Here is a 23,106-nt window from a genome sequence, read left to right as displayed (position 1 = left end):
ATTTTCACTGAAAACTACTTGGTTGTTGGGGAAAATTCCTCTTTTAACCATAGCCAAAAAATGGCAACTTATTATTTTCGGTCCCATTGGTAATGCATTACAGGGCATGTAACAAACGTTACCGGTAACGTTTGTTACAACAGTAGACTTTACCCTGTTTTCTTCTAAAGGACTTACCCTATTGACTACATCATTTAGGTATAAGTGGATGTCCCTAGGGACATTTGAAAAGTGGGCAGCTTTTTTACACCAGGTCAAATAGAAAGCTTAGACAGCATCGAACAATGGTAACGTTTGTTACAGTCATTTATGTACAACATTTTGTTAAGCAATGTGGGATACAAATGACAGTCAACAACCCTTTCTTTTTTCTTTAGAAAGCCAGAAAAACTGTACAGCGTCACAAAAATGGCCATTTCTAGTCTTATATGTGCATTATATAACCGTGGCAACCATCGTACTAGTGGTGGTAACGTTTGTTACAGAATCTGGCGACAGGCATAAACCACCTCACACAGCCTCCAAGATCAGTGACAGGAGCGATCTGACGTGATCGGGCAGAGGGCCTGGGTAGCTGGTTTCACCTGCCGAACAATCATTCTGGGAACAGAATTGTTACATTTTTGGCTACTATTTGAATTCTTCGTTTCTTATCTGGCGACAGCCATTTTTTAGGGTGTGAAATCCCACCCGTGGCTATAAAAATCTTCTAACCCATCAACCAATGCGAATGTTGTGGTGCATATTTTGTAAAACATTACTGGGGTTGTGGAAAAATGAAGGAAACAGTGACGGTTGTCTATAATTTGCTCCATATCAAGGCGTAAAGTCAGGCGACAGCATTTCGACATTTAAATGAGAACGAGCCTTATAGGTCCTTGATATTTGATAAATATTGTTTGTCATAAATTACGATTTTAAACCATGTATCTTCTTAAATTGCTGTACGTAACTTTCTGTGAAATTCTCCCTGGAGGAGTACATGTAAATTGCCATCACAATTCAGACTTGACTTAAAGTCTGCGATATGGTATCTTAATAAAAAATTCAAAGAATCTGTACTTCTATTGAACTTCTTTATGTTCATTTATCATTAAATTAATGTTCTTACATATCAGCCATGGTAGCTACTGAAACTTCACAAGACATGGCCTCAACTTAGTCAAACAGCCCGGTGTCCCCGTCATATCATATGCACTACCAGTTCGGATTAATTAAAGAGTTTTCTTAGATGTCCTAAAATCACATTTCTCAAACATATACTGTTGTTCACCATTGATATACCATTTATATTTATCTTGAGTATACCATTATCGCATGTATTTTCTTTTTTTCTTTCTTGTAACTCTATGTCACGGCTAGTGATGAGTTGATCATACTTACATGTATCTTAAATCAAATTTTGTTATCTCGTATCAATTCTATCACATTTGTACTGTGATTTACATCTGTTCAGTTCAGTTCAGTTCAGTTCAGTTCATCCTCATATGGGGTGCCATTAACAATGTCTGACATCTGTTAAGTTAATAAATGATGGCAAACGTTTTAAGCGACCCTCGTAACAACATTATGTCTATACATCATTTCCTGAGCGGGTCACTCGTTCAGCCTTTCCCTTACAAATGAAGGATCTAGTGTCTCGTTCGTCACAGGCCACGTCATACCATTGGTCAGTACCCCAAACGTTTTTCATCACTATGGCAACACAGAAGTTGATGTCAGCCCCATCTGGTTGTGGAAACCCAGTGCGGATATCCACAGGCGACCTGAGGCAGTGGAAGTGAGCAGAATGCTTTTGTGACATGATTATTCTATGGAAGGATCAGAATATACAACTAACACATGCTGCGAAACAGTACGAAGGAAAGCGGAAGAAAAGAAGAAACAAAGAGAGACACTCTCCAGTCTGCAAGACAATTATCATAAACAACATCATAGGTGTGTTATTAATATTGCAGCCAGTATATGTATCCAGTCTGAGTAATAAGGCTGCACTGCGTGCTCGAACATGGGTAGTCTTCGAACACTGGACCCCCATTTTACTTCCCTTTCGAAAGACTAAACCAATTCCTCACAAGAAACATGTCCGATTCGACCGTGGAATTGGGTATAGATGGCCAAGCAGCGGACTTGCATAACATGTCGACCTTTGGCCTCTTAAGTGCGAACACACACACACACACACACACACACATTCACACACACACACACACGTACACACACACACACACACACAAACAAACAAACACTAAAATCCCGTATACCTCTTTCGTGGGCAAGATTTAAGACCTGCGTTAAAATCCTACTCACCAGTCCGTGAATGTCACGGGGGTACCATCTGTCCAGGCGAAAGTTCGATTTCTATAGATGTCGTACAGACCTTGGGAAGACGAAAGTACATTTAGCTTGCGCAAATTTCGAAACCGATCTTTTTAGATACGAATGTGTACGTTAACATTTACTTTAGCCAAAAAGGTGCCTATTTCATTCTGCATGACATTGACGCTACCGTATACATGTTGAGGTCAGTTGTAATTTCATTTTCTAGAACTCCTATGCATTCAAACTTAGTTTTAGCCTTACGTAGTGAAATGTTTATTGAACATAGAGACGAATAATTTGTCCTCAGCTATATGAACATTGTCACAGCTTAAATATGATACACGCCGTAATACTAAGCTGATATTAATATCTACATGTATACTATCATGATTGCTATATTGGCAGCGTTTCTCTTTAAAAGACTTGATGTTAAGAACATGCCTTCTTTCAAACTTGTTTGATTGATATGCAATATAATCGACACAATCTAAATAGAGTCATAAAACGTTGTATTTGATACCTATATAAAGTTTTGGATCAGCAATACGCTTCACAACAACGTTGGTGACCAGAAGCAGGTGCAGAAACTCCATTTCCTGTCGGTCAGCGACGCTGGTCAAGTTGGCACCAACCTCTCGGCACTTAGCGTCTGACTCTTTCCAGTTGACTGGTACGTTGTGCAGGAAGGTCTGGTAGCAGTTTCGACGGAACAAATGCCAACCACATGGGCAAATGAACCCTAGTTAATAAGATTACAAAAATTTACATCTGACTGTTAAGTCATTTGTCGTCAAGTAACATTCTTAAAATGTTATTTTCATTATAAAGTTCATCTCTGTTGGAAATCACTGTGAAAGAAAACTAAACTGATGTATATAGCCAACACTTGTGACTCCTCAACCTTGTTCGCGGAATGGATAATTCTGTTGCTATTTCTGGAATTTGACTTTGAAGGCTTCGTGATTGCAGCAACGGGTCGTAAGTGGCAGATAAGCTGTATCGCCTCCCGTCACTGTTCAAGGACAGTGAGCTCACTTGTACATGTGCACAGCCTCCATCACTCATTATGAAAACAAATCCGGCTCAGAATCTATAATACTAACCTCATAGGCGGCGGCAGCAAATTTCGCATGGGGGGGGGGCTTTACTGACAGAACTTTGCAACACATGTATACGTAGCGCCGAAGGCGCTACCCGTCGCGACCATCCTAGAGGGGTCCGGGGGCATGCTCCCCCTGGAAAATTTGAAATCTTGACCCTCTAAAACGCCATTTCCTTCGATTTGAAGGGCAAATTTTGCTGCCAGACTAAGCTCAATTTGATGGCAATTCTGTAAGAAAGACACATGGTTTTTTATAGAGAGGGCGATGCCCCTAAAATATTTTCATGATTTCGAGTACCGAAGGTGCGAGCTGTCGCAAGGTTGTTCTGGGGAAATGTCGAAATCTGCACCCTCTGAAATGCCATTTTCTGTATTTTTAGGGAAAAATTTTGCTGGCAGACTATGCTAAATCTAATGCCATTTTTGTCATTGAAAGAATTTGTTTGAGGGCGATGGCCCACACAAATTAAGTTTACCATGTCGTTGTGAGCGACCGAGGCGCAAGTTATCGTTAGGGTGGTCCGGAGAAAATTTTGAAATCTTGACCGTCTGAAATGTCATTTCCTGCATTTTGGGGGCCACACTCTGCTTGTTAACTAAACTAAGTACGATAGTTAAATTCAGTTTAAACGATTTTTGAGAGCGACACTCCCGCAACATATTGTCCTTCGCCGAAGACGCGGGCCGTCACAAGGGAGGTCTGGCGAAATTTTGAAATCGTGACTCTCTGAAACGACATTTCTTCCTTTTGGGGGGTAAGTTTTGCCGTTAGACTAGCTTTATTTAATGAGATTTTCATCATCAAAAAAATACACAACGTTTTCACCACAAGGCGACGCCCCACCCCCCCCCCCCCAACATATTTTCCGGGGGGGCCACCGCCACTGAACCTTGAACAAAGACGAGGGGTGACATTGGCTATCTGACACCACCCATTGCTGTAGTTACGTGGATTCAAGGTCATATTCTGGAAATAGCAAAAACGGCCCATTCCATGAACATGGTCTGGACTCTGGAACATTCAACGAAACCCCAGATTTTTAACCTATCTTAAATTGTGGGCTTGTTTCAGTCTACATATCTGTAATATAGTAAAACAAATTGTGTGTTTTTACCTGCATCATCCGGAAGGTTTTGTACCTGACCGCTGGCGATGAACGTACTGATGTTGAACGTTGCCATAAATCCACGAGTGCCGCCGACATCACCACCACTTCGTGTCGCCAGCATGGCCAACTGCATGTCATTGGAGCTCGAGACAAAGAGCCTTTGCTCGTTTTCACCACGACACAGCCCGTGGATCGTATTCCACCCTACCGTCAGGAACCTATCCCTGATTTGCAGCACACGGCTGGTGCAGGCACCTCCTGAATATCCGGGCAAATCTACATCCAGCAGCACTAAACTGACGTAGCTTCCGCTCGGACCGTCGATGGTCCACAAGCAGATGACTGAAGAAGGAAAGGCAGTCGGGTATCCGGGAGAGTAGATCAGGCCACAGCGGTATTGGTCAAAGCTGCCACATCGGACATACCCACAGCTTGTCTGATGTGCCATACAATCATCACACACTTATTGAAAAGGGAAAAAATTAAGTATGATTGAAATGTATTTCGTTGAAGTGATTCATTGAACGGAGTGACCTAGTTCTCGCGCGAGTTTTGAGTACTAGGTCGAGACTTGCGTAAATCTTCTACCCCCTCACCCCCACGCAAGTCTCCACCTAGTTCTCATAACTCTTGCGAGAACTAGGTCACTCCGTGAATAGGATGGACTGATTGCCATCGAAAATTTGGAGGTCCGTGCGTTTTACCTTTAAGAAGTAGTCACTGCTTAATGAAAATTCTATTAACCGATTAGAATGGAATATTGACAAATGATAGGCATAAACGGTACATGCACTGCGTATTGGGTTTACAATCAATACTATGCTACACAATTACCTGACATTGTTAGGTTCTCTCGGTTTTCTTACCTGTCATATCCGGAATATATGTGTGAAAATCGTCTCTGCCAGCTATTAGATCAGCGTTGTTACACTGTTCACTATCGTTGGCATCACCTCCGATATTGGATGAAGGATCTAAAGAAAACCAAGCCCTATCGTTATGGTATCTTCAGTAACAAAAGCCTCCCTTTACGTATACTTTCCTATCGGTGCACGTGGATGCAATATGATGACGATTCAAAGAGCATGTTTCAAAATATTGGAGAATATTGGGGAAATCTTTTTTAACAATCATGAAGAAAATTTGGAAGCATCGACTGCGTTATCAGAATGCCTAAAGATCATCACTAGACTATATTGTCCTTACATATGCAAACCAAACAATTTGTCCAGAATTGTGCCAAGTTTGCTTTAAAGAAAGGCAGATGTAAGGTTTGTTGTAACAATACCTTTTTCGCATATGAATTCTTTTTCGATCAGGCTACAAGGTTGGAGACTCCAGGAATCTGTTAAAGTTCATGGGTATAATCGGATGGTTAAAGACTATAAATATAAATCGTAATGTAAAATTTTACGGTGACTATATTCTTCATACATATAGAATACAACACGGTGTATTCTGTATCACTCGAGGTACCAGCCCGACCGCCTGTAGGATCGCCCGAAGGCCGGAGGGTGATCCAAACCGCGGCAGGGCTTGGACCGAGGGTGATTGGGGATACACCGTGTTGTATTTTATTTATGTCATACCCACCTGAGAAAACACATGTTTCGATGCACCATACGCTAGAAGTTGAGATAATTGGTGCCCACGAACAAACATTGTTTCAACAATAATGTTCCAACGTCCGAATCAGGTGTCCGAATTTTTCGACCACGCCGCGCTGGCGTGCACAGAAACCGTCCGAATTATTCGATTGAAGCCTGTGTGATATAACTTCGAAGCCTGCAGCTGTGTGGTACGGCTTTTTATCACACTGTCCGGAACACTTGTATCAAACGTTATCGAGGTCCAAGTTGTTACAAATATGTAGGTTAATCATGTAGAACGGGAACTAAGGGGATAGTGGCTAGTGGTGATGTAACATGAACGTACCGTGGTCTTCTAGGAAAGCACAGAAAGGGTCGTTGAGTCGCCAAATGTATTCCTGGAAAACATCGTATGAGATGTTTTGTTCCCGGAAGGCGTTTCCGGCAGGACTTCCATCACTCCACGTCAAATTGACTATTTTCTAAAAAGGACAAAAAATGTCAGGAGTAAGAGGTGTGTAGGGACTCTCTTTTTGCTTCTTTTTTTAGATTTTGGCCGAAGTGATCGTACAAATGCTGCGTAACATTGCAAAATAGCGCCACAGATCTGTCGGAACCGAAAACCGAAAACATAACGTATTTTTCTTAAGCCTATAACTAGAAACTCCAGCCCAATTCGTTACCATCTAAGAGGTACGCAAATGACTTGTGATAACAACAACAAATCGTCGAGAATGAAATACATTCCATAGGTTAAACTGTGTCTACAGATTGATTGGACATAAATGCGCCATAAGAGAATAGTAATAATAACAATGATAATTATAAAAATGATAATAACAATGGTTTATTATACAACTGGAGAAAACCATTTCGCAACCTGTTGACTGGATTGCACACTCCTTCTCAAGTGGTAATGCACATAAAGAACAATTTGCAAAATCGGATACCTGTCTTTCGTTCTTTATCAAAATGGCATCAAGCGTCAGCCCTATCCACCCGTTTCCTAAGCTGCTGCGGATGAACTCGTTTTCCTGTGGCGTGTTGACTGCAGCCAGATGACCACCCAGAGCTTGGCAGTACCTCTCCGCAGCCCACCAGACAAGCGGGGAGGGAAACTTCTGGTAGCAACGTTCTTCAAACATCGTCCAGCCTTTCCCACAGGACATGTCCTTAACACGTTGCTCTGAGATTTGAAGTGACTTATTCAATCATCCAATCCATATGCCAAACATTTTTCAAAGCAATAAATCTGCATAAACATTGAATTTCCTTTATTCTTCTTTCTTTATCCATTTGACTGAATCTGTAGACTGGATTAAAATTACATTTTACATGTTACATAATCAACATGTGCGCATGTGACAGTATATTATTTTGTTGATACAGATTATTGATATTTCATATAAAACACATATATTCATATATTTCATATATTCATGTAATAGTTAAATCATACTCAATATGGCTAAAGTGTAAACAAATACCAAAAATTATTGTGTTCAAGATACACCATTCGTACACACTGTGTTTCAGCATACAAGGGACAGTAAACAATGAGATGGGCAACTCATGCAATGACAGCAACCATATGTCAGCAAGCCTATGTCAGGAATATTTTCAATGTAAACGTATCTTACAATTTCAAATCATACCTTTGATAGGACATCCCAATAGTCCTACGTCAAGAACAGCCATGTCCAGCCAGGACTGTGGTATTAGTTTCACCACTTTGGCATGGACTGCTATTTCCAGAAAATACTCAACTCTAGCCGCATTGATGGAAGGTGTTTCAAATACCTTTGCAATAAAATGGACGGGGACAAAACATTTTGCTCTAGTTATTAGGACTTTATTGGTAGATCTGATAGTACTTATTTTATTCCTAAACATATATATATCAAGCATTACAAAATACAAGTGTTGTTCTATCGTCCACTATGTTCACCATTCATTAAATTTCACAAACAAAAAGAAGGGAACGACTCTTAAGTAGTCCGGAAATGTTATCTAAAAAATTAGGCTTAACATTTCTCCGCGTGGCAACCCATGTCTGTTGTTTAGGTTATTTAGAGATTGTAAGTTGACAGACGTTGGATCAATACATTATACTTTGTCTTTGAACCAACGTCGTAATTTTAAATCCCTACATACCTTTATGTGATATATTTGAAAACGGTTATAGGTTACCCTGGGCATAAAGGCAAACTACCTTCACCGAGAACATCATAGTGTACAGTATAAAGTATAAGCATATAGTATAAAGAGGAATCAATATCAAAACACCTTTGCTCTTTCCCCCTCCCTGTAAGACTTCAGACAGTCGGCTCCCATTCCGTACTTCATGGTAAAGGTGTGAGGCTGCGATGACTTCAACCCCAAAACAACTATTCCACTTAGCTGTACAGCGGTCTCCAACGTAATCTGCATCCAGTCATCAAGACTTTCAGCCACCCATTGCGTTAAGGACAGATCGCGCCTAAGGTTGTTGGAGGGACTTGTACTTCCTTCAATGGAGAACTCCTCAAGGAGTAAGGACACGGGAAGTAAACAAGCTCCAATACCTTGGGAGAAGAGAAACAATTTCACAAGTAAGAGTTTGGCATAGCTATATGGCCCACGGGCTAAGAAAACGTACACCCATACAACATACCATGTAGTACTGCCATTCTCGTATAGGACTGTTTAGCCATAGCCGAAGCATCAGGGCTCATATTAATTAGGATTTTACCATGGTCTTAACTTCCCGAAGGAGGCTATACATACACCATGTATAACGTGATAAACGTATTTTACTGTCAGGCATGTTTAAAGGATAATCTTACTAATACAGGCATCTTCGTCCGAGGTATCGGAGCAGTCTGGTATCCCGTCACAGATGCTTTGTGTTGAAACAAACCGATTGGATGTGATGCACGGCAGTCTGTCTGTATACATAGCTAGAAAAGATACACCCATTGTGACAAGAAAACCGTCACTTCCATATCAATATTTGCTACAATCTGTGAACATCTATTGCAAAATAAATAAACTAGGAGCGTAATTGTTATCTGCCAGTGTCACCCAACGTCACTAGGCTCTGTCAACTGTGACAAATGAAAAAGCTTTACTATTACATATAATTCACTCAAAAATCAGACCAAATTTTTGACAGCTCAAGTCCAGTTTTTGTCAAGAAATGAGCGACCCAACATATACATATCTTGTCATCCTGACACTCGGTCAGAATAAAGAAAGAATCTAAGACACAGAATCAGACTTATCTGCAAGAGGAATAAAAGTAGCCATCCACATCAAGGCATTACAACCATCCCTGGATAGAGACGGGGGCGCCATAGACTTTCGGACCTATGTCAAGGAATGAGCAATCCACTGCTTCTGTGACGTCACGATATACAGATAGAGTACCTGTCTCGGTGAGCAGTGTGTCTATTCCTTGACACAGACGCGTTGGACTGTTGAATATTTAGGTAAGTCTAATTTTGGTGTTGAAATGTACAGTTCAACTTTGAAAGAGAAGAACTGTACTTACCACATTTCTTTGGGATCTCGTCTGCGCCCGATCTGCAGTCGGCTTTACCATCGCAGTATTGGGCGCTGCTGATTTCTTTGTATATATTAGAACCTATCAGCGTATCCATACATTTTGTCAATTCTAGGGAAACAACAGCAATTAGCAAGATTAAAACATCGATGCCAATCTGCTTTGTCTTTTTTGGATTGCACTTCTTGTGTGTGTACATTTACATGTGTATCCGTGTAAAAGGAACTTAGTTTTTGTGTAGTATAAGTATTATGTGTGTCATTAAAAGTACATATAACTATGATCATATAACGATATTGTTGTCGTATCATACTACTATAATTACTACTGTTAGGCAATCCAGTTATATGGTTATTATGCGATATGAACTAAATATCGATTATTTATTGCTACAAAAGAACTATTATGGTGGTATTGATTCAAAGATATGGCTAACATGCAAATAACACCCACCACAATTCTCTTCGTCAGTATAATCCAAACATTCGGGCATTCCATCGCATAAAAAATCAGTTGACCGACACTTGTGTGTTGCTTCACATTTTACGAACGGACAATTCACTGACACTGGAAAGGTACGAAAAATAAGGTCAAGCGTGATACATTCAGGGGCGTTTTTTACGTACGAGTACTCATTGTTATTATTCTATGTATGTTTCATTAGAGTCATTTTTCATCCAGATAGCAGAATTTTTGTTTTATGTATAACTTATGAACAATTTGCGGTCTTGGTGGACTTATCATATCTTGTTTTTGCCGAGAAGACAGGGTGAATATTACGTATAGGGAATGCATAGCTATAGTCTTCATAGATTTAGTGAGTATGAAATTTCTTTACAAAATTTCACGACAAGTGGAATTCTGAAAAAAAAGTTGACTGATTATATTCATATACGACATACATGTAATATATTAGATGATAGCACCAACATCTTGGGATAAGTGTAATGCCCTCTGTGTTGCCTAGTTGCAACTAAATAAATAAAGGTTTACCACAATCTTGTTCATCCTCCCAGTTTCCACACGTGTCGACATCGTCACACAAGTCGTAACTTCCAGCGCACTTTCCTGAGCTGCATGTAAAATTGTAGTAATCTGATATTCCACGAAGCTCCATCTCCATCGCCATAGCAGTCCAAAACCCAATGCAACTACCTGTAAGAGGCATAAAGGCTCATTAAAGTTGAGTTAGTTGACAAAGGCCCCTTCAAACGAGAGCAAGAATGAGCCGGAATGCCATCTTTTCTATTCCTGGGAATTCGTATTGTATTCTAGAAATTTTCACTGCATTCCAGATATCTGTGCCCGTTCTTTTGGCTGGCCAGAAAGTTTTTGCCATGCTAAAAGCTTTCGAGTTGCATTTGAAGTGGAACAGCATTCAAAGTGTGTTCTAAGTGTATCTTAACTATTCAAGCTGCAGTATGACCGCATTCTATGGCATTCCAACATTATTCGAAACATTCTTATCTCATTCGATGGAGAACCGAAATGGCAAGCCACTTTAACTCCTGCCAGAATTTGGCCAAAAAATATCTGGAATGCAGTGAGAATTTCTAGAATACATTACGAATTCCCAGGAATAGAAAAGAATTTTCATTCTGACGGCATTTTGGTTCATTCCTACTCATGCATGTGAAAGGGATATAAGTTCCATTTGGAGTTCCCACCCGAATGTCCCCGAATGTGGCACGAATTTTGCAAATACTTAATTCCGGCTGGTTCTGCTTGATTCCTGCTAATTCGGTTTCAGTGTGAAGGCCCTATGAAGGACTAATGATTCGCCCCAATATGTATATGGTGCCACAACGTTATAAAGACTGAATAAAATCGACTAGTGAGCTTGCATTCCAGAAGATGAATTGATTAGAATTATAAAGAATAGACACATGAAGTAGCTGGAATTGAACCGCCGACCTCGGCGTTCGGTTTGCGGTGAAACTCTCAATAGTTGCTAATTCAAAGAAAAAAGCTCATTCACTATCTCGAGTACGCACGCGGGAGGTCAAAGATGAATGCCACCAACAAAAGTCAGTAACAAAACACGTCCAACATTATTATACAAATCCGAATGCGTCTAGACAAATAAACAAACAAATAGATGAATAAATAGATAAATAAATAAATAGATAAACAAAGAAACAATCATCCATAAAGCATGTTCGAGACAAGAACTATTTACAAGTCATGGCTTCACCTTCAACCTTTTACAAGGAATAGTGAACAAGCTTATTACCATACTTGATGTCAATGTCAATGAGATTTTTTGTACTATTGTACAGTATATTCTTGTCCTTTTGTCATTTCTGTAGTCCTTTGCAGAGAAAATGACAGTTGAAAAAAAAACATTGAACTAAGTATACAAATTATATCATTTGTAGCTTTGGGAAAATGACAGCTCAGAGACGGTATTCGACCGGTTTCGACTTTATACAAATGGTGCAATAGAAGAATTATAATCATTTACCACAACCCTGTTCATCTGCTGGTGTACCCAAGAATATTCTAAAGTCACAGTCGGGATGCCCATCGCAAACTAGATGGCGCTCTATGCAGACATTCCCACCACAGTCAAAGCCCCCAACCGACTTACAATACTCATCTGTAATGTTGAAAAATATTGCAAAGGGTCAGTTAGACATTTTAAAACAACAATACATCAATCTACGCATTCCTCCTAGCTCAGCAGTGGCGTCAAATAGCCTAATGGCTAGGCTAGCGGGCTCGAGAGCCAGAGGCGACTGGTTTGGTTTCTAACGTTCCTGCCCTTGAGAAGGGTACTTTACCTAACTTTCCTCACTCCATCTAGGTGTAACAATGGGTACCTGATCTACATTGTGTAAACCCTATCCAGGCTTGCTAAAAGTGTCCGTGACACCTTTGACCTCCTATAGCTCCCAAACGGCTTGTGCTAGAACAACAAAACTTGGTGAGTTTTCTTAAAATTTTGTTGTCAACAATGCAACAAAAGATTGGGTAAGTTACGATTTTCGTGTTGCCATGGCAACGGGTTTCTAAAAGCAAATTTTACAAAAATCAATGATTTAGGTTTAAACAATGGGATTTTAAGGTTTTCTTGCTAAACTAAACTTCTTTTCATATATCTTTAATATCTAAAACATCTTAGTTGAACACTATAAATAAATATTCATAAATTATGCTAATGAGATGACGTAATTGGTCAAAATCCAATATGGACGACAATATAATGATGACAAGCTTATTTTCACTCAGATTTTATCACTACTTGGTATTTTCTTACAGAAAACATTCATGTGAACGTTTTTAATCCGTTTTCATGGGGGTTTAGCGTTATATGTTGAAAAACTTGTATCTTAAATATTAATAAGAAACCTTTATTGGTAACTTTTTGAGTGATAAATTTTGGTATTATGGGAATTTACCGTTTTAGCCAAAAATGTCATTTAATGACGTCATAATTACGTCATATTACGTCATAATGATATAAAGATTGCAGGAATTATAAAACCCGATGAGCACAACCTCCTCTGGTGATCGTTCAGTAAGCTGTTTTGAAAATACGAAGTGGGGTCGAATGTGCCCCCCCCCCCCCCCAGGCCAGGGACAATACACACAATGAATGACAACCTGCTGCCCCGACCCCGACCTTTTTTACCACATACCAAGCTTATCATATATACAGCTACATGAGTCCCTGTGTACCATCGTAGTGAAACGTTTATGAAGGCTGGACATCCAGGTAAATGCTAACATGATTTACATTTGAGTGACTTTTCCAATTGATCATTACGAGTTAGTTGTTCTACCAGTTTTCTCTAGTTAGATGTTCCTGTATTCAATCGTTCTGCCAGTTCATCCTAGTAATGCTGAAGAAGATTTATGGATGTCACTTGAAACGTCCGGAAGTAAACATCCTTTTTCTATCCAGTTGTAGAGATTGAATTGAATTTGAACATCGTAGTGAAAGTTTCATAATCTTATCTGTTTGCCAAGTGAACATTTAGGCTCCGAAAGGAAGAAAGTCTTCAGGAATGAGGCGATAGAGAACATTACCACAAAGTTGCTCGTCGTCATCGCATCCTCTCCCTTCCGGTGAAAAACAAGTGCTGAAGCCATTGCAGATGTTTTCGGCAAAGTAGCACCTGGTCAGCTGGTCACACTGGCATCTCCATCCACCCACGGACTCACAGAATGCATCTGTTTTACGTAAGGAAAGAACAAACTAGGCTAGCTCGCTCAAAGTTCAGCTATTTTATTTATATGGATACGGAGACGAGCCCAACACGCGCACTATTGGTGATGTGTAGCGAAATTAATTCTGCTATTTATCGAAACGACGAATGTCATGTAGCAAAATGATCGGTTGCACCATCGACCTTCAATAATATAAATTCGTTAGACTTTACTGGACTCCCACTGCAACATATTAACTTTTAACTACCATTTATTTACGCGTCTTCTCATACTTTAGTTAATGTACTTCATTCGTTGAACCTCCTTGTTGGAGACGTCTCGGAGACAAGCCTAAGTATTGTGTGCTGTCTGCAAGATTTCTAGGAAATGTACAGGGATTTCTCCACAGGAATGCTCCACAGGACATCTTCGAATGTTTGTCCCCGCGAAAATCTTTACAGAATACGAAAAGATGCACTTACCACAGTGATTCTCATCCCCCCCTTTCGCACAGTCTAGTAGAGTATTACAGCGTTTTTTATGTGACAAGCAGGTATTCTCTCCAGGGCACTGCCACTGCCATTCTGGACAGTCATTGAGTAGTCCTGTATATTTCATTAGAAAACAAGTATGTCATGTATACAGCTATGAAATTTTTATGGTATGGCTTTAGTGTATAACAGTGTCATTAAGACGGTTAAAAGGTATTCCCTGAGTCATTTGTGTGTGTGTCTGTGTCTGTGTGTGTGCTGCCGCGTGTCCTGTAGTTAAGGATGGAATAACATGATGTTTAGTATGTGGGAGGCAAAATCAAGGGACTCAATGTTCAATTAGTAGAACTTCCTAATTTGCATCTTATGAACAAATACCTTTGACATTAGTAACGATATCTTTTTAATCAACTATTTATATGTGCTTATTTTACTGATCAGATTTTCAAACAAAGGAAAATCGATGCGCGCGCGGATATTATCAATACATGGCCTAAGGATGAAACAATGGTGAAAACAACAATTTGGCCCATATCGTGCACAGTAATTTACAGTACTTTGTCAACAACGCCTTAAAATGTTTTTATTGTTGCCATGATGTTTCAGTGATATTGTCATAGAGTATAGTGATTTTCGTGTTTTTGAGGGGCAAAAATGCCCCCAAAGACTAGACAATACCATGGCAACTATGAGTTTCATAAAAAGGAGAGGTATTTTAAGGGACTGTGGACAAAGTACTATCCGGGAGCAAAATATAAGCCAAATAGATTTTTTTATCCTGCCACCATTGCCTTATCCTTACAGACATCTTATGCTCTGGATATGCTATGGTCATAATTTCCGAGAATGGATGGGCAAGCCACTGGCAGAGTATTCCCACAGAGCCAGGAGGGAGTGGAGGCTGATACCGGACGCAACCATAGCCCCCGACCCTCAGGCATGAGGATGGGACTAGGTGAGGTAAGGTAATTTGTGCCAGGAAGATATCTCTTGTTAAGTACGAGTATATACCTTGAGCACAGTTGGTCTCGTCTTGTGTTAGCCAGTCTTCTATCCCATCGCAAACGTAGTCGTGCGGAATGCAGCCCTCCTGATATATTCCTGATGAATCCTCTCCCTGTATGACCAGGTCGTTGTTCCATTCATTGAAGACAGCCATTGCATCATGTCCGCAGAAATCTTTCAATTATTGTAAAAAAAACATATTCAAAATAGCTTTATTAACCCTCAAACACCCGAGTGGGGTCCATTTGGACCCCAGGCGTACATTTTGAAGTGCCATTTGAACATTTTTGATCTGAAGAAAAAAAAAAAAACTTCCGTGACTTTGTCAGTCAATATGCCTTATACCTTCTCCTTAGTTTTCGCAAAGATTGGTACAATAATGTGGAAATTATTAAGAAAGTTTGTGTTCAGTCCCTCTGGGGTCCAAACGGACCCCAGCAAAAATGTGCAGTTTTTAAAACAAACTTTGGAGGCTAACTCCTTAACCACTTACAGTATGGGTACCAAACTTTCAGACTATATTAAGAATGTAAACTTTAATCATCACAAAAATTTCTGTGTCATCAACATGTAATGTGACGACATTATGACGTCATTTGCCTAATCAGGGCGGCCATCTTGGATTTTGACCAATGACGTCATGAAATTAGCATAAATTATAAATTTTAAGTCATGAAAATTCCATTGAATTTCATAGAATTCAATTGTTGTCCGAAAACAGGTGTAGTTTACCAAGAAAACCTTGTTTAAATTGAAATTGTCAAATTTTGGCAAAAAAATGCCTGTTAGAATATGGTTGTCAAGGCAACCCCCAAAAATGATAAACTTACTTTATTGACCAAAAACTTTTGCAAACAATATTTTTTGATAAATTACCAAGTTTCGCAGCTTTAGATTTAGCCGTTCATGAGTTATGTGACATAAATTTTGCTGAGGGCCTCAAAATTCCCCTATCTGGTCTGAATAGGTTTAGTGCAAAACGTGGTCCTTCTGAACTTTTGCATAAATTATGATAATGAGTTGGAATTAGCAATCTTCCTCTTACATTGACGAAGCAATGTATATACAATGATCGCCGATAAGAAATGGTACGATAAGAGATTTTATGAACAAAACATTTTGGGGTCCGTTTGGACCCCACTCGGTCATTTTAGTCGCAAAAAAAGGTCGGGTGCTTGAGGGTTAATGAATAAAGACCTTGATTGTACTTTTTTTACAACAGAGCCAAGTGCAGGTTGCAACATAGACAAACATATAAAGTCATGTAAAATGTATCACAGATCTCGTCTAGCATAAACATTTGGCGTCTTCTCTACTTATCTGTCTAAAGTTAGGGAATCTCCTTTCTGTATAACTAAATAGGATATTTCTATCATTAACACACAGTTGTACAATGAAATGCAATGTTAGCAAAAAGGTCTGTTTCCATGCCTTCCTTTCGTCCTGGGACAAAATGTTCTAGTCGGGACAAACATATCATCCCTCTGTCAAGAAAGTTTAAACTTCATTAAATAAAATTTCAGAACTCATTATTCAGAACAAAGCGTAAAACAAATAATAGATACATCTGTACTATAATTCATAATCTTGCGAGGCCGACATATGTCTACATACCACAGCCGATCTCATCGGAGTAGTCTGTGCAATCCACCGCCCCGTTACACCTGTCCTGATGCTTGATGCACCTCGGATAGGGAGGGACAGAGCTTTTACAGGTCCAGTAGCCAATGGATGTGCACACATCATCTTGATTTTTGGAAAAAGCAAATTTTTAGTCCGTCTCATTCCATCTACAAAAATGCTTGTTGAGAAATCTCACCTGCATTCAGTCTTAAGAAATTATTTGCAATAAAATTGCCTGCAAATAATTATAAGCAGTAAACGGTTTGATGAAAATTGTCCTACATGCACGTATAAAAATTCTAATATCTGCCACAAATACCACTGTAGTAGACTTGCCGTTGCTACAAGTAGATTTGTTATTGGATGTTTTCTTCAAGAGACATGACGTTCTAATCATAGCAGACATGCTCACAGGAGGAAAACATATGGAGCAAACTTTATGGAACGAAACAATCTAGCGAGGCAATGTCTAGAGACGATCTGAGACGGTACTCTACCAAAATGATATATTCAACACTAGTAATATTTTTTTTTCAATCATCATATAACCAAGTGACGTCGACCAATCAGAAGAATCCATTTTCCATGTAATTCAGATGATGAATATCCGATATACTAGTACTACCGATATACTAGTACAACCATATTGTCAACCATACTCATACGTTGAGCACGGATCCTGGACATGCTATTTGCAGTCATACAAACAAGAAATAACTTACAGTGTGACTGTACAAAGCTATTGGAAGTTGATGAAAGATGAAAATATGTTTTACCATTGTGACAATTCTTTTCGTCCGATCCGTCCTTGCAGTCGGGAATACCGTTACACAGAGACTCTCCCTTCACACAGCCGGAGGAGTTCTGGCACTTCCAGTAGGCGGCATCGCCGAATGAACCATGGAGGGAGCAGAATTCATCTTTTGAGAAGAAAAGCACAAACATATGTAAAAACAATTGCAATTGCGGCGGTTTTATTGTTTTGAAGTATTAGTGATTGTTGCTGTAGGCATGTTGTATTTTTGTTCTATACTTTCACCTGGATGTATGTATGAAGATTGTTTAACGCGATGGATGTTTGTAGGGCATTGCTGATAACACGAAAAGCGATCTCTTGTGACGAATGACCAATTATGAATGTTTCTCATTGATTATACCAATAGATCCTCATTTGCATAAAATATATCAGTTGATTATTTCCTCTACCTAAATAACTGTGTTCAAAGTATGAAAGTCTTAGCAAAGAAAGCTATTCTAGCATTTGCTCATAAATTATGAAAATGAGACCCTAATTTACATGAATTACTTAAAAAGAATGGAACTTTTGTCATTTAACACTATAATGATAATTTCTCATTAATTATGTAAGTTACGTAACAATTTGCGCAATTGATGTCAAAAACTTACGCCAAAATTTTAAGTCGATGGACTGTGCCCTGTTTGGACGATTGTATCCAAAATAAAATGCACCTTCTTTCAAAACTCATCCATGATAATGCAATGCTTTTGTGTAAAGGCTTATGAGTTCCTGAGCAAGGGAGCTAAACATGCACTACTTCTTCCGTGCTTCAAACGCAAAAAGCAAAGATAAAAAGCTGCACGTTTCACTGCAATACCAGTGATACACACCAGGGGGGGGGTAAAGTCAACATTGATCTTTATCTTTCCAAACGTTAGACACTTCTATCTCATAGATTCAGTAAGAAAGTAACACTAGTTCACTTTTATCCGTAGGGTAACCTTTATCCGGTATTTTTATGAACAATGTATTTAGGGATATCAAGTCAACAGATGATGGTTTCAAACTGCAATGTTTTGAAACTTGTACAATTTGAAACTACCGTCCATCGACTTGATACCCATGGATACCCTGCTTTGCAATACAACGGATATAGGTAACTCCGCGAATAAAGGTAATCTAACGTTATATGTCAGTCATGCATGCGCAATTTATTTTTTACAAAAGAAAGGACACTGATAACCCATTACCCCGCCATAAATTGATACAAAATGAATGGCTCCGAAATAGATTCCTACCACATTTAATCTCATCCGAGCCATCTGAGCAGTCATCGTGGCCATCACAAACTTTTGTGATTTTAACACAGCCTGAAAAATCACGGCACTCGATGACGTCACGGTTCCGAGAGAAGTGCCGCCATTTAAAATGAACGCAGCTGTCTGTGAAGTAAAAGAACACGTCTTGCAAGTGGGATTCCGTATCAACTGTACATACAGTCTGTCGAACGGATTATCAATGATATATTTAGTTTCGCCTCTATTTTCTACACACATGCGCCAACAAAAAATACACAAGTACGAACACACAGAGACTAAAACACACACACACAAACAAACAAGTACACAAACACATGCACGCACACACACAGAAAACACACACACAAACGCACAAATATACATTTATTCATACATACATACGCTCACACACGTACAAGCAGACGTCAAGATCCTCTCGCTGAAAAAATTATTGTAGGGCAGCGTTAACGTTTTTGGCTTATTATCTTTGCAAGAATGGCAAGGTTACGTTTTGGGTAGCGTTTGTATGTATGTATGTACGTTTCTATGTGGAAGACCAGCAATAACTCAAGAACCCCTGCATGGATTGTATCAATATTTGATATGTTAGTAGGTAATGATGAGACCTGGAAACCATTTGATGCCGGAACCCCTATCGGCTTGTTTTGGAACTGCAGGGCAGGTTTGGTGTCAGATTTTAACTCTAGAAGGGGTTGACGGATTGTCATGATTTTTGGTAGGTAGATAGCTTGAGTGATGCTTCATATTATGACATATTGATTGTGCAAATTGGTATCTAATTTTCATAATTAATTAGGAATCTTTGTAAACACGCTCACTTCTATTATAGGACCATTGCAACATGTGACATTTGTAACTGAGAAGGAGAAGAATATTGATTGATATATTTTATTCAAAATAAAGATCTAATTTGCATAATTAATGCTATAATTTCATTGTGGTTAATGACGGGAATAAAGGTTTAGTAGTGTTACCCTATAAAGGTTTAGTAGTGTTACCCTATGTGAAGAATGTGTCGGAAGCCTTACGTAGAATCTTTAACACGCACGGCATAAAGACCTGCTTAAGGCCGACTAGGACACTTAGGCAGCTATTGGTGGCGCCTAAAGATAAGACGCCCAAAGAACACAAGTGTGGTGTGTTTTACCACATCCATTGTAACGGACAAAACATCAGAGGCCCGTGCACCGAATCGTACATCGGGGAAACGGAAAGACCATTAAAAACCCGTTTCTTGGAGCACAGACGTCGTAGCTCAACATCCTCACAGCATATACACATTGAATCCCCCGGCCACTCCGTGTCTCTGGACCAAGTTCGCATCTTGGACACTGAACAGGATTGGTTCGTGAGGGGCGTCAAGGAGGCTATCTACATTAGGGCACATCAACCCTCGTTGAACCTTGATGGTGACAGATTTCGCGTTCCCGCCATTTATGATTCGCTGTTACCTGACGTCATCCGACGACTTCCGGATTAGTGCAGCGAATAATTTTATCTGAAGAAGGTCGGAGTGCTCGACCGAAAATTTATGGTGAGTCCCTTCTTTGTGTTGGAACAAAGTTTGGACTTTTTCAATAAAAAGATCCTTATTTGCATAAATGATCAGAAAATGCGATAAAAGCCTTCTTTCTTGACATGTTTATGTCTGTTGTCTGGTGGAGGCGATGATAATCCGATGTAATTTATGCAAATGGGAACCTTATTTGCATATCTATTTACAAACACAATTAGTCAGTGGTTGTAAAGGTTAAGATCATTTGGTGAAGGTATGGGGTCGTTAGAAAAGAGCTTAGTCGCAACGGTTTCGGATGGCTGTTGGGAGAGACAGGCTGTAAACATATAGCACACAGGGTATTACACGCTCTGGACATGGACCATACCCCGACAGTCCCGTTCGTCCTCCGCAAACTCCCCACAGTTCCGATCCCCGTCGCACACACGGCTGGGACTGTAGCAGCCGAGTTCTCCGCTGCACATCCGCCTGTGTTTCTCTGCACAGCCGGCATACCCTGCAAACAAAACATGCATAAACATCGAAACGGTCTGTGATTTGCCGGCATTACTGTTGACATATCCTCTAACATTGGAGTTGTTTGCATCTCTCTTCTTTCTTTCTTTCTTTCTTTCTTTCTTTCTTTCTTTCTTTCTTTCTTTCTTTCTTTCTTTCTTTCTTTCTTTCTTTCTTTCTTTCTTTCTTTCTTTCTTTCTTTCTTTCTTTCTTTTTCTTTCTTTCTTTCTTTCTCTTGCTTTCTCTTTTTCCCTCTCTGTCTCTCTCTGTCTCTTTTTATCTATCTCTCTCTCTGTCTTTCTGTCTCTCTCGCTCTGTTTCTCTCTGTCTCTCTCTGTGTTTGTCTGTGTCTCTCTGTCTGTCTCTCACTCTGTCTGTCTGTCTCTCTTTCTTTCTCTTTCTCTATCTCTTTCTCTCTTTTAGGTCACAGAGAGAGCGCGGCGAGAGCACCGTCCCAGTGGAAAGGGGGTATAATATAGCACCACTACCCAGGCTGAGCCACATATTTGCTCTTTTTGCAGCAGCTGTGTATGGTCGAACCATCTAAAGTGTGGCCGAACCTGTTTTGAAAATGACGAAGATTGATGCTCTTGGATGCCCTCCGTATAATCAAAGCAACATGGTCTCATTTAAGTCACAATATTTGCAATATCTATCATTACATTCCCTTGTTTTGATTATTTCCTGTCTATATGGAATCGTCTAAATTCTACTCACAACAGTTCCGCTCGTCCGCGTCATCATCATCTCCGCAGTCTAGGACTCCGTCACACACGCTGCATTCTGGGATACATTTCTCGCTGCGAGGACAAATGATCTCGTCGTCTGCACACAGACGTTTTTCTTTAAAAGGGGAATGAATCAATAAGCATAAAAATCTAAACTTAAACAGAACTTCGCCTAAAGGAAATGTAGTCTAGTCACCATGATAAGTGACATGAATGTTTTTCAGGGGAAACGTTAACCAAATAATCCCCATTTACGTTGTTAAAGTGTGAAAGATTTGAAGACAGAGGATGCCCTAAGCAGATCTGAATCCTAATATATTCCACGGTTACCTTCGCCAAGAAGGCTATTTTTGGCAGCGTTCGTTCGTGTGTGTGTGTGTGTGTGTGTGTTTGTGCGTGTGTGTGTGTGTGTGTGTGTGTGTGTGTATGTGTGTGTGTGTGTGTGTGTTTGTGCGTGTGTGTGTGTGTGTGTGTGTGTGTGTGCGTGTGTGTGTGTGTGTGTGTGTGTGTGTGTGTGTGTGGGTGTGTGTGTGTGTGTGTGTGTGTGTGTGTGGGTGCGTGCGTGTGTGGGTGGGTGGGTGACTGTGTGTGACTGTGTGCGACCACGAAAACTCTCAAATGGCTGGATGGATTGTCTTAACATTTCGTATATGGATAGCCCTAGACCTCGAAATGGTTAGCTTTAGTACTCCCTGACGGCTTTCTATGGCACTGCAGTGGAAATTTTAACATTCCCTTACAAAAACATCAGACGCGTTACCCTTTTGAATTGCGTAGCACACCGACTGGCCACTCAACCCCACTTGGCAAACTTCCCTGTCGATGGATATCCTCAACACAAATGCCCGGTGAGAGGAGTCCACACCCCAGACCACCCCGTCACCCACGTCAACCTGCTGCAGCGTCACGCCTGGCACGGGCACCCATGCTTCACCAGGCGCGGTCTCCTTCAGGAAGGTGCCGGCTCTGTGGTGCACCATGCCGCCGGTGTCCACCGCCCACACCCCGGTACGTCCCACCGACACGGACGCGAAGCAGCCATCAACAGCTTCCCAGTCGTTTTTCACTGCAAGGAATAATCATTGTCGTGTTGAAGGACGGAGCAACGGGAGCAGTGATGTAACACGTGGTTGTTTATCTGTCTCGGAAGACAATGGTAGGCAGACAGTCACTCGCCATCTGTCTGGGCTGCACGTGACTTTTTAAGGTGTAGGAGGGTTGTGCACTTCTTTCTCTACCCTCTAGTCTACTGGAGCACTAAGGCCTATAGGGACAAGAACTGTATGGTACGCGTAAGACGGCCCCAGCAGATGCAGGTTTGTTATTTGGAGTTAATCTAAAAAAAGTGTAAGTTTCGTCTTACCGGAGATTT

General features: G+C 40.3%; 1 protein-coding gene across 1 annotated transcript; it reads right to left on the bottom strand.

Moving 5' to 3' along the window:
* Positions 1–1,573: 1,573 nt before the first annotated feature.
* On the bottom strand, positions 1,574–7,300 carry LOC118424212. The gene is made up of 8 exons (XM_035832746.1): positions 7,073–7,300; positions 6,469–6,604; positions 5,822–5,878; positions 5,400–5,507; positions 4,540–4,995; positions 2,843–3,061; positions 2,311–2,380; positions 1,574–1,766 (listed from the first exon to the last, which is right to left on the bottom strand). Exons 1-8 carry the CDS (start codon positions 7,289–7,291, stop codon positions 1,574–1,576), a joined length of 1,458 nt encoding a protein of 485 aa, XP_035688639.1. The 5' UTR covers positions 7,292–7,300.
* Positions 7,301–23,106: the final 15,806 nt, after the last annotated feature.

This window comes from Branchiostoma floridae, chromosome 10 (genome assembly GCF_000003815.2).
Source record: "Branchiostoma floridae strain S238N-H82 chromosome 10, Bfl_VNyyK, whole genome shotgun sequence".
NCBI lineage: Eukaryota > Metazoa > Chordata > Leptocardii > Amphioxiformes > Branchiostomatidae > Branchiostoma > Branchiostoma floridae.
This window is presented reverse-complemented; position numbering and strand designations above follow the sequence as displayed.

Excerpts from the sequence above, each read along its gene's own strand:
- LOC118424212 (XM_035832746.1), bottom strand. The coding sequence starts at position 7,291 with ATGTCCTGTGGGAAAGGCTGGACGATGTTTGAAGAACGTTGCTACCAG. Across the intron at positions 2,381-2,842 it reads TGATCCAAAACTTTATATAG|GTCTGTACGACATCTATAGA; the intron begins GTATCAAATACA and ends CGTCTTCCCAAG. Across the intron at positions 1,767-2,310 it reads CCCGTGACATTCACGGACTG|GTCGCCTGTGGATATCCGCA; the intron begins GTGAGTAGGATT and ends CCACTGCCTCAG.